At 41.6% G+C, this 14153-nt stretch overlaps 2 protein-coding genes across 4 annotated transcripts; both read left to right on the top strand.

Annotated features, from left to right (window-relative positions):
• Window positions 1–738: 738 nt before the first annotated feature.
• On the top strand, window positions 739–7552 carry LOC131129118 (Fc receptor-like protein 3). 3 transcript variants are annotated; one of them, XM_078790103.1, is made up of 8 exons: window positions 739–943; window positions 2522–2560; window positions 2815–3120; window positions 4554–4856; window positions 4925–5188; window positions 5265–5306; window positions 6752–6821; window positions 7130–7552. In XM_078790103.1, the coding sequence occupies exons 1-8, from the start codon at window positions 913–915 to the stop codon at window positions 7275–7277; spliced, it is 1203 nt and encodes a 400-aa protein (XP_078646229.1). In that variant the 5' UTR covers window positions 739–912; the 3' UTR covers window positions 7278–7552. The 3 variants fall into 3 exon arrangements, with proteins under 3 accessions (XP_078646229.1, XP_078646228.1, XP_078646230.1); XM_078790102.1 differs by having other exon boundaries at window positions 7027–7552; XM_078790104.1 differs by lacking the exon at window positions 739–943 and having other exon boundaries at window positions 2518–2560; window positions 2815–3083; window positions 7027–7552.
• An 813-nt stretch (window positions 7553–8365) lies between these two features.
• On the top strand, window positions 8366–14112 carry LOC131129116 (GTPase IMAP family member 8-like). Its single transcript, XM_078789918.1, has 7 exons — window positions 8366–8788; window positions 8820–8840; window positions 9302–10077; window positions 10983–11157; window positions 11616–12383; window positions 12470–12598; window positions 13076–14112. Exons 2-7 carry the CDS (start codon window positions 8828–8830, stop codon window positions 13219–13221), a joined length of 2007 nt encoding a protein of 668 aa, XP_078646044.1. The 5' UTR covers window positions 8366–8788; window positions 8820–8827; the 3' UTR covers window positions 13222–14112.
• The last annotated feature ends 41 nt before the right edge of the window (window positions 14113–14153 follow it).

The raw sequence follows: 14153 nt of genomic DNA, 5'->3' as shown, positions 1-14153 counted from the left end.
GTGTGTACAAAATGGATGTCCATTTGATGCCTGTGAATGACGTTGAAATGAGGTGAGCTCCCTTGCTCTGCTTTAGCCGCTAGTTGAGACTTTCAGAACTCTTGCGTAACTGATCGGAGATCTGTTCTTCTTGGTCTCTGCCCTGCCCTGCCCATGTTCGTCCTGGTTCAGACCCATCACCCATCCATTCTTTTTCTATGCCGCTTATCTTCACTAGGGTCGCGGGGGTATGCTGGACCCTATCTCAGCTGACTTTGGGCAAGAGGCAAGGCACACCCTGGACTTTGCAGTCATAGTATAGTCTACCTTTCGGTCAGTTGTAGTCAAATATGATACTATGATGGTTTTATGTGATGTAATAGGAATGTAAGATGTCTTAATTGTATATTTTCTTGGTAGTATTACATGAATTTGACCCTGTGTGGGGTTAGCTCCAGCTCACTAAGCTGGAGGTTCACAGCTAATGTTGAACTGCCATGATGTCAATTCACTATATAAACAATTCATTTATTCATTATATCAACAAGATTATGTATTTGAATTGAAATTTATTGGACAAAATTGGACAAAAGACAAATGATTAAAATGGAATTACAGAATACTGTACAGACATATACAACCGAGGCTATATGTTCTGATATAAAAAAAATGTCCAACTTGAAATAAGTGCTGATTTTAAGTAGTTCTGAGGTCTGTTTTTGTTATGTGTTGCTCCGCCTGTTTGTCACAGGAAGGAAATGTCTCCACCAAGATGACCATCTCTGTCTGCTGTGACTGTCCACTGTTGCGCCCAAGACGAATGCCACGACTTCCTACACCTCAGACCACATTAGGGAGAAAAAAATTATAGTATACTGTATATACAGTATCCAACTTTTTTTGGATGTAATCGATCCCGAAGCGCTGGAAGGAATGAACATCATCCTCATATCTTCACTGTTTGGTGAGTAGGTCTATAGACAGTTTTGTGCGGATGTAATAATTGCTTGAGAAACAAATGCCTTTTCACGACTTTTATCTAAACCGCTTTCCCCTTATAATATCCCACCGCAGGGAAATGTGGAACCAGAGAAATACATTAGATTCATGTCCATCTCCAGCTTCCCAAAGAGGGATACCCCAGGGGTATGCAAATTGTCACAGTGGTCTTGTGGCGAGCAAATTCATTACATGGCAAATCTCCTTGCTCTCGCATCAAAGTACAGTACAGTGGGACCTTGGTTATAGCGTCATTAATTCATCCCAGAAGGTCAGACTCTAACCGAAACGGACATTTACCAAATAAAAGTTTCTCGTAAGAAATTAATCTGTTCATGTTATACATTTTATAGTTTTACAATTGTAGTTTTACATGCAGAAAACAAATCAAGCATGAACTGAAGGCATACATCAACATTTAAGGTTACTGAAACATATAGACAAACAACCATTCACACTCACATTCATACCTATGGAAAATTTGGAGTCACCAATTAACCTAGCATGTTTTCGGAATGTGAGAGGAAACCAGAGACCCCGGAGAAAACCCACATATGCACAGGAAGACCACACAGAGATGGCCGAGGGTCGAATTGAACTACGGTCTCTCCAAGCTGTGAGGTCTGTGCGCTATAACCACTCTTCCGCCGTGCAGCCCACGAATGCCCATGTTTTGATCATTGAGTTTATAAGTATATATAAATAAGTCTATACAGACCTCACCCAACATGCCTTCATTAAACAACACCAAGGTTTTGGCACTTCTGCCACCTTGTACACGTTTTTACAGCTTAAAATGACTCTGAAAGTAACATGCATTAGTGTCGCATCACATCTTCACCTCTTTTTGCCTAAGAAACATAAAAGTCATATAAATACTTTATTGTGGTCAAGCGTTCCAGTTTATAAAAACCTATAAATCCATCTTTGTTAGTAGTTACAATGAGTTAAAATAAACTTTATTGTCTTCTCAGAGATAGTAGTAGTTGAGGTTAAGTGTCTGAAGGTGTACGAGACAGTGAGGTGTTGCGGAACCACTGATCAACAGTTTTTTTTTGTGTGTGTCTACCAAACACAGGTTACGGGATTTTTTGCATCACGTTCAAATTTTGTAGAAGACTTGAGAGAGTAATTGTGCTGAGATGATACCATTTTCTCATAGATTAGATGTATAAACAATTGGAGGATGCCCGGCAGAATACATTGTGGTTGTCTACAACTATGCATTTCTCTTGTGAATGGAAATGATTTAATCATGTGCTGTATGTGGGTCTGTGTGTGTTTCAGGAAAACAGATGCATTCTTTATGTTCCCATGGGGAGTACAAGAGTGTAAATTTAGCTTGTTTAACAAGTGAGAAGCTGTGCTGTGTTACATCACAGTCTAGCAGCAACATTATAGTATGCCCCCCCATAGAAGGCCATTAACAATCTCATTCATTTAACTCTTGACTGACAGCAAAGCATATTACAGACTATACAGCCTGTTTTTGAAAAAGACCAAGCTGAGATTGTGTGTGTAAAATAAGTTTCCTGTATTTCAGGTGTAGCAGCATTTGTTCTTCAAGCTGCACCGTCTAAAGGTAAACACAATATTGACACATTAGAAAAGAAATTAGTTATTTAAGTTTGAAATTACAAAATGATCCGAGGCCGATTATGCATATATCAACACCTCATAGCAATTCTCAGATACTTGGATAGACCCTGAATTTACAAAAAAAAGCTATAGTAAACCCCTTGCCCTCATTAGTTACACAAAGACATTAGTATGAGTGATTGTTTCTCAGTTTTTGCACAATAACACTGTTAAAAACAAAGTCTGCTTTCTAACCAGACGACTTGAAGGTCTCTGTATCTGTGTGGCCGCCGGGATCAAAGGTCTTCCTGGAGGATTGTGTGGTGTTGCAGTGCACGGTGATGTCAAACTCCACTTTCGTATGGCGCTACCAATGGTTCCGGCACAAACCCAACACAGCCCAGAAGACTCAAGAGAACCCCCGCCACTCGGTCTCTGGCGACAGCTACTCAATCACGGCTGTGACGTGGGAGGATGCGGGGAGTTACTGGTGTCAGGCCGAGCGTTCCGACAGCAACGGCACCATGGTGATCCTGAACGGGCCCACCACACTGAGAGTGTCTGGTGAGTGGGAGAATAGTGGCATCAGATTTGAAACAAAACCTTTGCATGTTTGTGTTACATCAGGCATAGTAACAGTCACATGCTCTGAGTGAGGTCTTGCCTATCAGCAAACCATAATCATGCATATTGAACTGTGCACTGTACAACTTCACTTTATTTGCAACACACGATACCTCAAATAAAAGTGGAAATGTCCCACTCTTGAAGATAACTATGACACTACTGTAGATAAATGAAAGGAAGTCTTAGACAATAGCTTATCACATTATTCTCCTCTGGGAGGCGCCATATAGCTACAAATAAAAACGTCCAAAAACCCTCCAAACACTGAAATGATCAGAACCACGTCAACCCCATAAAACAAATGCAACGGAAAATGCTGCAAAAATAAAATATTCTGCAATCACACAAACTCTGCAAAATCAAAAAAGTACCAATGCCAAAAACACAGTGGCTAATATTTCAACTGCACATATATCCATTCAGTCAAGAAACAAAGTAAACGCTCATAGTTGATAAGTAATAGTACAACATCATTTAACACACAATATAAATAAAATCTTAATGCACTATGCAATCATGAAACGTACATATTTGTTCATGTAATGTACACAGAACAATGAACAACTTCATGTCTCTCTCCTTACTCAGTGCTTTCAAGCCTCTTGCGTAACATCGGTTTTATGCTTTCAGACGCCATTGTAATCACACAGTTTTTAATTTCTATTCATGTACCCCCCTTTACAAAACCCAAGCTCTATAATATTGGAAAGTATTGTGCCAGGGTATTTAAGAAAGACATAAAGAAAGATTGTAGCTTTTCATTGTACCTCTTCAAAAGTCGACCAGCCTTCATCTGGGCATTCCACCCATGTCTTTAATAGGCACATCCCTTCGGTCTGGCTCGCCTGAATTTTATTTTGCATTGCGTTCTTGTGTGTTTTGGATGGGACTCTGTGTTTGGAGCGTTTGTACCTGTCGGCCGCAATACATAGAATCTAAAGATCACTTAGTCCAGAGCAAACACACAGTAGCTAAGTAATTTGAAAGCCTCACTGTATGTCCTGTGCCACCCACAGCACAGTGCTGCATCATACTTCATATTGTTAACATTTTGACATTATAATGTAACTATAATTCTGCACAGTCCTCATTTTGGTATACATTTGTTCTCTTGTGACTATTTTTTTCTCATAATGATCTGGCAATATCTCATTTTTATGTAATTTCAAGTGTGTGCAGTTTTGTTTGTTATTGTTCCATTATAACACATAAAAAAAGAGAAAAAGCTGATACGTTGAAACAATAATATGCTTTGTCACCAACACAAAGTGTTGTCTTTGACTTTAAAATAGTCTAATTACAAGCATTAGTTCATGAGCCTTTGATTGTGATTTGAAATTTGATTAGTTTTTTGTCTCTGGCTGCCTCAGAGCTACGTCTTCCCTCACTCACTCTGACACCAAGCACTCGACACATGTTCATTGGCGACACCTTCACTGTCCGATGCCCTGAGCCTCAGACAAACTCCTCATCTTGGGTGCTGAGGCAATCCTCCCTTAGCCACGGAACAAGGACCTATGACTCCAAGACTGCTGCGTGTTCACCGCTAGGGGGCTCTGTTAGTGCAGCCAGATCTGGTACCTGTGTCCTCTCTGCTGCCAGGAGGCATGCCGGGCTGTACTGGTGCGAGGGTGCTGAAGGCCGCAGCAACGCAGTTCAAATCACCGTAAGCTGTGAGTCTTGGAAATCTGTGAACACAGCATAACACGTAGCACATCTTACTGTTGTCTTTGTCCTGCAGCTGGTCCGGTCATCATGAGGACTCCCGCCTTTGCCGTAACGCAGGGGAGTAGTGTGGACTTATCCTGTCACTATTGGAGAGGCAACCACACTAAAAGCATATTTTTCAGGAATGGCATTGAAATGTGCACTACCACTTCTTCCAGTCCTGGTAGAGACATAAAGCTGACCTTAGAGAATGTGACAGAGGCGCACGAAGGCTTCTACAAGTGTGCTTCTCAGGACAGAACCATGGAGAGCCCAGAGAGCTGGTTATCAGTTAGACGTAAGACATGCTGTACATGCATGTTTTCTTCCCTGTTACAAGTCAGTCATTAACAGGTGACTGTTGTGTGTTTTAGGCCACTCATTATCTGCCGATTTGTCAGCTGGCTCCAGTCCTGGTAAACTATGCATTGACTTTGACCACAGTTAGCTTAGTTTATGGCCATTGCTTTACACTATATCGCTTCACTTGCAGTCCGCACTACAATGCTTTCACCCAACCGCACAGGGGTTAGAAACCTTTAGCATCAAAACTGTTTTCATTTAAAACCCATTTCGAGCCACAAAACCTGATTGACCACTAAATTGAAGATAACACTACATTGTTTTCTTAAAGGGACAGTTGGGATATGCTCCAGCATACCCCAGCACCTCCCTAGTGAGGATAAACGGCATAGAAAATGGACGGATATTGTCATTTTTACAAGCGATATACAGAAAACAATATGCCAACTGGACGTGATGACAGCTCAAGAGGCCACAGAGCCGAGGGGATGTCATTAAAATGCATTATCTTGAAAATGAATTGACTTATATCCATGGAATCCCTACACATTTCCATGCAGAAAATGTGTGGTATTTCCTCACGTTATGTATGTTTGACAATTTGGCATGACCTTCTCCATCGATTTTGTATCAACATTCACAATCAAAGTGTTGTAACACATCGATTTGTTCCGGTTCCAGCACCCCTCTGCATGTCGCCTTTGTTGCCATTGTTCATTGGCAACAAAGGAAGCTAACAAGGGAAAAAGTGCCAACATCATGGTTTCTCACTAACTCACCAGAAAACACTGCTAGCACTTTGGCGGTCAACTCTGACTCAAAACTTTGAAGTGCTTATGATGACATCAGAAGAGACGGCTTAGTGACTACACAGAAGCATAAACCAGCTGGAGCCACAACAGAAGGATAAATGAGCAGACCTGTGCAGGGTTGATGCTCTCTGTCTTAGCACAGGAGGTCTCCGTTTTATGGTGTTCCGAGTTTCATCTTTTCATAATTACGTATGCACTGCCATTAATCATTAATACCGTACAAGAAGATAAAAAGAACTACTTACTTTCCCAAGACAGAAATATATTAAGGCAGATGAATATATTGGCGAAGTGGTGGAAAACAGTGTGGCTACAGGAAGGAAGGAAGTAGAATGCCACTTTTTAGTTAACTATTTAAGTCAAATCTCCATTGTGACTCCCAAGGCAGTGAGGCAGACTTGTCTGGGCTAGCGTATGAATGTGAAAGTAAAATGTAAATTAGACATTGTAAGACGCTCAGTGGATAAAGCGCCCTTAGTTGCATGCCCGGTACAAGCTACTGAACTGTGGCAGACATCATGGAGGATAAAGAATGGTATTCTTTAACATGTGAAAGGATCTGCTCCTATGAATTGGACAATGATAACAGCATATTTATATGTATTGCATGTGTTATGTGTACAGTGTGAGTGACGTAGGAGTTAAATAAGTTAAAACTCGACTTACATATAGTCTAGGAACAGAACCTGTTCATAACCTGAGGACTACCAGAACTTAAACAAATATGAGTCTTTTTTTCTCAACAGGATATTGGATTGTTTCATGTGTTTTTATCGTCTTCATCCTGTTGGCTATCTGGCTAATCTATTACTTCAGGTAGGGTGGAATATTTTTTTTTCCCATGACTGGTTATTATTAGTTATGACACTAATTTGCTCTGTCACCTATAACGCCAGGCTAAGATGTGGATGATTTCTTCAGATAGCTACATTGGATTGGTTTAAGCACCTTCATCTATCCATCCATCCAACCATGATGCCACCGTGAAGCCTTTAATTATGCTTTAATTTTCTGTATACAGTGCACCCTGGAAAGATTCTGGACACCCCTTATACAAGACAGTTTTCAAAAAGCCTGTCAGTCGTTTGAGGGACTCTCTGACCCTTTTGTCGATTCATGTGAAGGTACAAGATGATCTACACCCAGAGATGTTGGAAGCCTTCTGCCGAGGAATCTCCACCGACGGCGCTTCCAGCCACCAAGCAGGATGTAACAGAGGTACAGTGGGATCTGTCCTGGATGGAGATGTCCAATCTGCTCTCGCACACATAAAAGTCCTCTCTCACCTCTATCGTGGATATGAGCTGAGCATTTACAGTACAAATATATGTAGTATAGTAATCTTTTGATTCGACCTGATCTGTTCTACAATACGCAACAAGCTAAATTGCAATTGAACTGATTTCATTTCAAAGACTCATATGACTGTCTGAATTCATCAGCATTTTTGCATAAAACGGATGTACTCCACATTTGTTATATGTGTCTTGTCTTGTATGGAGTCCACTATGGCTTTGTGCATTGGTTGGCATTGTGTGTTTCACAACATTTCCCATTGAATGTGCTTCTCAGTTTGCCTTGTCCCCTTGTGTCTCTGGTTTTCAGCCAACCCCCTGAAGAATGTTTTTCAGCCAAGTGCCCTTTAACAAGAGAAAAGCATTCTTAGTTGAAGGAAATATGTAAATCACAGCACTGGAATATCAATGTCAATTTTATTGCCGTTTAAAACTCTCTTCTATTCATCCATCTTCTTCCGCTTATCGGGGGTCAAGTTGAGGCATGGAAGCCTAAGCAGGGAAGCCTCCTCCGGCTAATTTGTCTAGCTCCTCTTGACAGATCCTGAGGCATCCTCAGGCCAGTTGAGAGACAAAGGGCTCTAATTTGTGGCACAGGGTGGCGGGGCATGGCACACACCATCACATCTGATGTCAGATCAAAGACTCAACCTGACGGCATCTGAAAGTATGATGACAACTAATGAATTCACATTTTTCAGTCAATCACAACCAGCCACGGCATCAAAGGTTCTCCTATTTGGCGACGACAGAGCATGAATGCAGGTGGATCACAAGTACTATGCCTGGATTAGCCTGTTGCTGTGTTGAGCAGAGCTGGTCTACAAGCACATTGTGGCTTCTGATGTGCAGTCCAGTGGGCCCTACGCATTTAAAGGCAAATAGGGGCATTTATTTCATTGGTTAAGATTAAACTTGACTGTGTTAAACCCTCTCACGCCTTCTCTCCTCCCTCTTTGCCACTTGCGCTGGTGGGAGGGGCAGAGGTGCAGGTGTGCCACACTGCGCCAGACTGCGCCATTCACAAAAAAAAACTATGAACCTTATATATTTAATAGTTAGGAAGCATTTTGGGTGTGTGACCAATCACAGCGAAGTGGGCATGCCCGGAGGCGGGCCATGGGTGGAATAAATTAAGACCAACAGGTCGCGTTTATTGCTCTAGAGAGGGCGGGGCTAAGGAAAAAACAACAGGATGAGGCACACAAAAAAGTGCCCATCCCTAACTGTAGTGTATTATAAGAAAATGTTGTAAAAGTGTAGTGCTATAATATTTCTGTGTGTGGAATGTCAACAAATGTCTGGATTTTGGTGTTTAAATTGGATATTTTGGGACATTTTAGTCCACAAAGTGGACAAAATTCTTCTTGACCTAAACCAGTCTGACAGCTTTGCCTTGACTCGCAAACCACATAACCCAGACCTGAGGTAGCTTGTCACGCACAAGGTAAAACACATCTAGCCCTTGTGTTCTTCGGTCTTGTTTTCACTTGGCAGGGATTTTATTCAAACAAGACCCTGAGGAGAATGGCAGACAAGGGTGAGTACAACCCTGTTCTTTACATTGTGAAATAGATCAATAAATGTATCAGCAAGAATTCAAGTTTTAACTTTTCTGTGTTTTTATACTCTATTTTATATACAAACTGCATTGTATAATGTATGATTACTAGTAAGTAGTTTAACATAGACATTTCTGTTTTATTTGGTTGCATTGGGTGTACAACAAGAGCAAAAACATAAGAGAAAGAAGATTGGGTGCCTCATTAGTTTGTGATTAAAGTTGAATAACAGGAACAACAAGACCTCGATAGATAGCCTTGTTTGTGTTGTGTAACACCTACACCACCACCAAAAATATAACAAATTCAACAAATTCTCAAATGGAACTAACAAATGTTTCAATAAAATCATTTATGTCTGGGGTAGTGATAGTTAAGATAACAGGTGCACATCCAATATTAATACTAACTCAATACTTCAAATCTGTTTACTTGGCAGAGTATATACCGGAGAGACGAATGGTGCTGATTGGTGATAGATGGTCTGGCAAAAGCTCCTGTGGCAACACCATACTGAGGAAAGAAAGTTTTGAGTGTGGGCTGACAAGAACAGCTCAGTCTGAAGTCAGACATGAAGAAGTGGAGGGCCGGAATCTGGTGGTTGTTGATGCTCCGGGTTGGAAGACCTCGCGGTCCCTCAGAGAGATCCCAGAGGGAGACAAACAGCGATTCAAACTCAACGCCTCCAAATGCCTGCCTGGACCTCACGCTTTCCTCCTTGTTATTGCAATTGATTCTGCCTTTTCTGTTGACCAGAGGAAGACCGTGCAAGAACATATGAAGCTCCTGGGGGAGCGGGTGTGGCAATACAGTATGGTGCTTTTCACTTGTGGAGACTTCCTGGCAGAGAAGACCATTGAGCAGCACATCGAGAGCGAGGGCCCGGAACTCAAGTGGTTGATAGAAAAGTGCAATGACAGGTATCATGTGTTCCACAACAAGGATAAGACCAACTTATCTCAGGTCACACAGCTGATGAAGAAGATTGATGAGATGGTGGAGAACAATGACGACAGCTTCTATAAGCTAGATGAGCACATACTTGTCACCATTCAGAAAAAGCAAGAAGAAGTGGCTAAGAGGGCCATAGAGAGAAAGAGGCGGGCAGACGAGCAAAGAATGCAACTGGAAGGGGCCATTTCAGGTAAGCAATTGTGTTGTGACCCAGGGGAGCATAACATAGTCAATGAGGACATAGGAGGCAATAAAAGGTTAGTAATGAATACATAAAATAACAACACTTAAAACCCTCCCATGTCCCAAATTGACAAAAAAAACACGTTCTGATGCGCCATCCCAAACAAACAAGGACCGACTCATCAATAGAAATGAGTAAATGCTCTTATTTTTGTATTCACTTCCTGCCATGCCCTGTTCCGTCTGTCACATTCGGGCTTGCCGCCGTTGCGTTGTGATCCCAGGATGCAGAAAGCACGACCAAGTGCAGTTAAAAAATGTCTTTTCTTTAATAATAATTGTGACTGTGCAGCAGCAGGAAACTGGCAACTGAGTTAACCAAACAACAATGATCCAACAAAGAAGTAGCACACACCTGAACTGAAATTAGAAACAGGTGTGGGAGGTAATAGGAATGCAGGAAGGCAGGAAGTGAATACAAAAATAAGAGCATCCAAAGAGAAACAAAACGTCAAAAAAGGAACATAAACAAACTGTCACGGAAGAACACAGGGCGTGACAGACGTTCCCCTTTAACAAGGTTTGTATTTAAGGCTAGGATTATAATACTAGACTGCTTTTTCCTACTCCATTTCAGACATTGAACTGATGTAACCATGTGATGTTCCTTAATGTAACTTGTTAAGCATGTCTGAAACCCTCCATTCATCCATTTTCTATGCCGCTTATCCTCATTAGGGTCACGGGGGTATGCTGGAGCCTATGCTAGTTGACTTGGCTGGTCAACAGCCAATCACAGGGCACATATAGACAAACAACTATTCACACTCACATTCATACCTATGGACAATTTGGATTCGGCAGTTTAATTAACATGCATGTTTTTGGAATGTGGGAGGAAACCAGGGAGAACATGCGAACTCCACACAGAGGTGGCCAAGGGGAGATTTGTAAAATTAGTCAAATATTCTGACTAAAGTCAGAAACTTCTGTCAAGTTTGATGGAGAAAATCACGATGACAATGGCTGGGAACGAAGGCCGGCATTTTGTACCTGATAAGAGAATGCTGGTGACCCTGATGGCGAAAAAAAGGCAAGTTGAAGAGGCTGCCAAACGAAGGCAAAGTCAAGTGAAGGCTGCAAGCGCAGTTGGGAAAGGTACTGTCTTATTTGTTAATGCACTTTCTTTGGTCTTACAGTATAATGGGTACAATATTTGGTGTTCAGGACAGAATTTTCCCAGAGCCCTCCAGAAATATTGGAAGCGTGTGGCCAATTCCATTATTTGCTGTCAACTGAAACAATGGAGGTTTGACATGAAAAGATGAATAATGAGACCAGAGAGCAACATTTGACCTATTTTTAGGTATTGATGTCTGGATCAGATGCACAATTTAGAAGACAGCTCCAAATCTGAAATGTTGCTCTCTGGTCTCATATTCATCTTTGATGTCAAACCCAAATGTTTTCAGTCTCCATTAAAAATAAAGGAATTGGCCTCAATGTTCCAAGACTTCCGCACTGTATGTTTGGCACATCACTGTTCGGATATTCTCTGCTGTATTCTCAGGATTCTCAGCCGTATATGTGTGTCATATATTTTGGTTTCCTTTTAGGTTCCACTCACAAGTTGAAAGAGCTGAGAATTATGATTCTTGGTCAAAAGACCTCTGGAAAGACATCAGTAGCAAATTACCTCATGCAAAGCATTCTGTTCCCCACCCGTCCAAATGACCAGTGTCTGGTGAGGAACGCGCTGGTTGCTGATAGGGAGGTCACAGTGGTCGACACCCCTGGTTGGTCTCAGGAGGCCTCACATTGCAGCAAGCAGCAGGACCGAGAAATAGTCAGAGGTCTGACCTTGAGCCCAAAGGGTGTCCACGCTGTTCTGATTGTGATTCCATTAGACCTGAAATTCAAGGAAACTGAGCAGGACAACCTAGAGGATCACATGGAGCTCTTTGGTGACACCATCTGGAACCACACCATGGTTCTCTTCACAAACGTGGACACCCTGACAGATATGTCACTAGAGGAGTCCATTGAGACGGAGCACAGTGCACTACACTGGCTGGTGGACAAATGTCAAAACAGATACCACTACTTGAACATCTCAAAGAAACCATGCTCGATCCAGATCACCCAACTGTTCAAGAAGATAGATGAGATGTCAGCAAAGAACGGGGGCCACCTCTTCCACCCTGACATGGAGAACATCAACCTCAGGATGGAAGAAGTGTTCCAAAAGAGGAAACTCACAAATCAGCTGACGGAGATGCTCAAAATGCGTGAGTTACAGCTAATGGTCGACTTCAGGGCGAAGTTCCTGAAGCTGCATAAGGACATAGCTGACTTACCTGGCGGAATCCACCGAAAGCTGCAGAGTGAGTACCATTAAATTCAGTACACACACACATAAAAAAAAAAATCCACTGGTTTCATGTTTTTTCTCTACACTTTTTTGACAAAGGCTTCAACAAAAAGGACAATGACAAGAAGAAGAGTCTGCTGTCAAAACTCGAGCAGGAGATTGAAGAGCTGAATAAGGCTGTTATGGAATTAACAAATCGGAACAGCATGGACTTCCTACAGCCTTCGTGTAAGTACACTTTGTATTACATTGAAATTAATGCCGGCTTGTTTAACATGCATGTGAGTGTTATTCTGTTCTGTAATTGTTAGACTGGGATTAGAAACAGGATCATTATGAAAATCTGGGACTTGCATAGTTACATTTTTTTTATTGTCTTCAGGAAAAACACAATTTCTCTATGAAAATATATATGCAGGGAACTGTTAATTAACTTGAATGACAGTATTATGTATAATATTGGTTGTTACATAATGTTGTATTCTATTTAATGCTATTACCCAATATAGCATAATGCATACTCTTTCCTAACATTTTGGTTACAGTACCTTATTTAGCTACATCACACCATGATGGAGTGCTACTGTACACCCTGGTTAGCTATATTGTTATTGGTAAATTTTAATGTCCCAGATTTATTATTTTTTGAAAAAGCATCGTAATCTTACTACTTTTGTTTAAATGTCTGACAATTTCCATTTGCAGTGAGCACAAGGAGACCACACTCTGAGAATGTTATGGAATGGATGGAATGGAAAGTCAGTCAGGTGGCCTCCAACTTTTTAAAGACATCAGAATACAGTTCCATGGATACACAAAATAACTCAGCTTCTAGTCAAAAACTGGATTGACAGAATGAGTTAATTGCGCTTTTTTTCAGCCCTCTGTACAATTTCACTGTTCTCCAGTCATGCAGTTGTCTGTGTACCATTATTGAGTGTGCATGCAGGGAGTGTTACCTGCATATATGCAACTTATAGCTCACCGATGTCTGGAGTTGTAAATAGCCTTTTTCACCACAATGTGTGTGCCTACCCAAGATTCCTAAACACGGGTAGTCCTGCGATGGTTTGTCTGCAACACGTTCTGTTCCTTTGGCCCCTCTTGGTTGCCTTTCTCCATGAGTATCTCCCGTTTGTTTGCTGTCTGAATTTCAGTTCTGTTTCCTGTATGTGAAGGTAGGCAGAATGGCCGTTTTCTCTTGAGAATGGCTCTTCAAAGCGGAGTGTGAGTGATTGCAGTGTGGTGGTGTATGTGTGTGTATGTGTGTTTGGGGGGCATGGAGGGGCGCACTCAGATTATTTTGTCCCCGGCCCAGCCAAAGCTGTCAACGGCCCTGCTTGGAAGTGTGACAAATCACAAGCAGAATTGGCCTGGAGGTAGGCCGTGGGTGGAATAATTCATTCATTCATTCATTTTCTTATAGTCACGAGGGGCGTGGGTGTGCTGGAGCCTATCCCAGCTGTCTTCGGGCGAGAGGCGGGGTACACCCTGGATAGGGATAGGGTGGGTGGAATACTAAATAGCTTTGGAAATCCAAGGAAATACAGCTGGAATAGGGGAAGATTCAGGAAGATTGTTATTGTGGGTTGATGCTTCCGAAAAAAAGGGCCAAAAAATTTGCTCAATAGGTAATACTGCTATCTCCCATTTGTTATAGCTTTTGGGATGGTTCACAATATTGAATTTCCTCTGATTACAGTTGAATAATTTTCAAAATGTAAATAAATATATAAATCTGTCACAGTGTCTTAATTATCAACATCACTTGATTTGAAGGCAA

Source organism: Doryrhamphus excisus, linkage group LG4 (genome assembly GCF_037039965.1).
Source record: "Doryrhamphus excisus strain RoL-2023G ecotype Guam linkage group LG4, RoL_Dexc_Guam_v1.1, whole genome shotgun sequence".
Classification (NCBI taxonomy): domain Eukaryota; kingdom Metazoa; phylum Chordata; class Actinopteri; order Syngnathiformes; family Syngnathidae; genus Doryrhamphus; species Doryrhamphus excisus.
The sequence above is the reverse complement of the archived record's forward strand: the minus strand, read 5'-3'. Positions and strand labels throughout refer to the sequence as shown.

Coding starts and splice junctions, on each gene's coding strand:
- LOC131129118 (XM_078790102.1), top strand. CDS start 913: ATGAACATCATCCTCATATCTTCACTGTTTG. Junction 2,561..2,814: donor TCAAGCTGCACCGTCTAAAG/GTAAACACAATA, acceptor CTTTCTAACCAG/ACGACTTGAAGGTCTCTGTA. Junction 6,822..7,026: donor TGGCTAATCTATTACTTCAG/GTAGGGTGGAAT, acceptor TTCTGTATACAG/TGCACCCTGGAAAGATTCTG.
- LOC131129116 (XM_078789918.1), top strand. Junction 12,384..12,469: donor AATCCACCGAAAGCTGCAGA/GTGAGTACCATT, acceptor TTTTTGACAAAG/GCTTCAACAAAAAGGACAAT. Junction 12,599..13,075: donor GGACTTCCTACAGCCTTCGT/GTAAGTACACTT, acceptor TTCCATTTGCAG/TGAGCACAAGGAGACCACAC.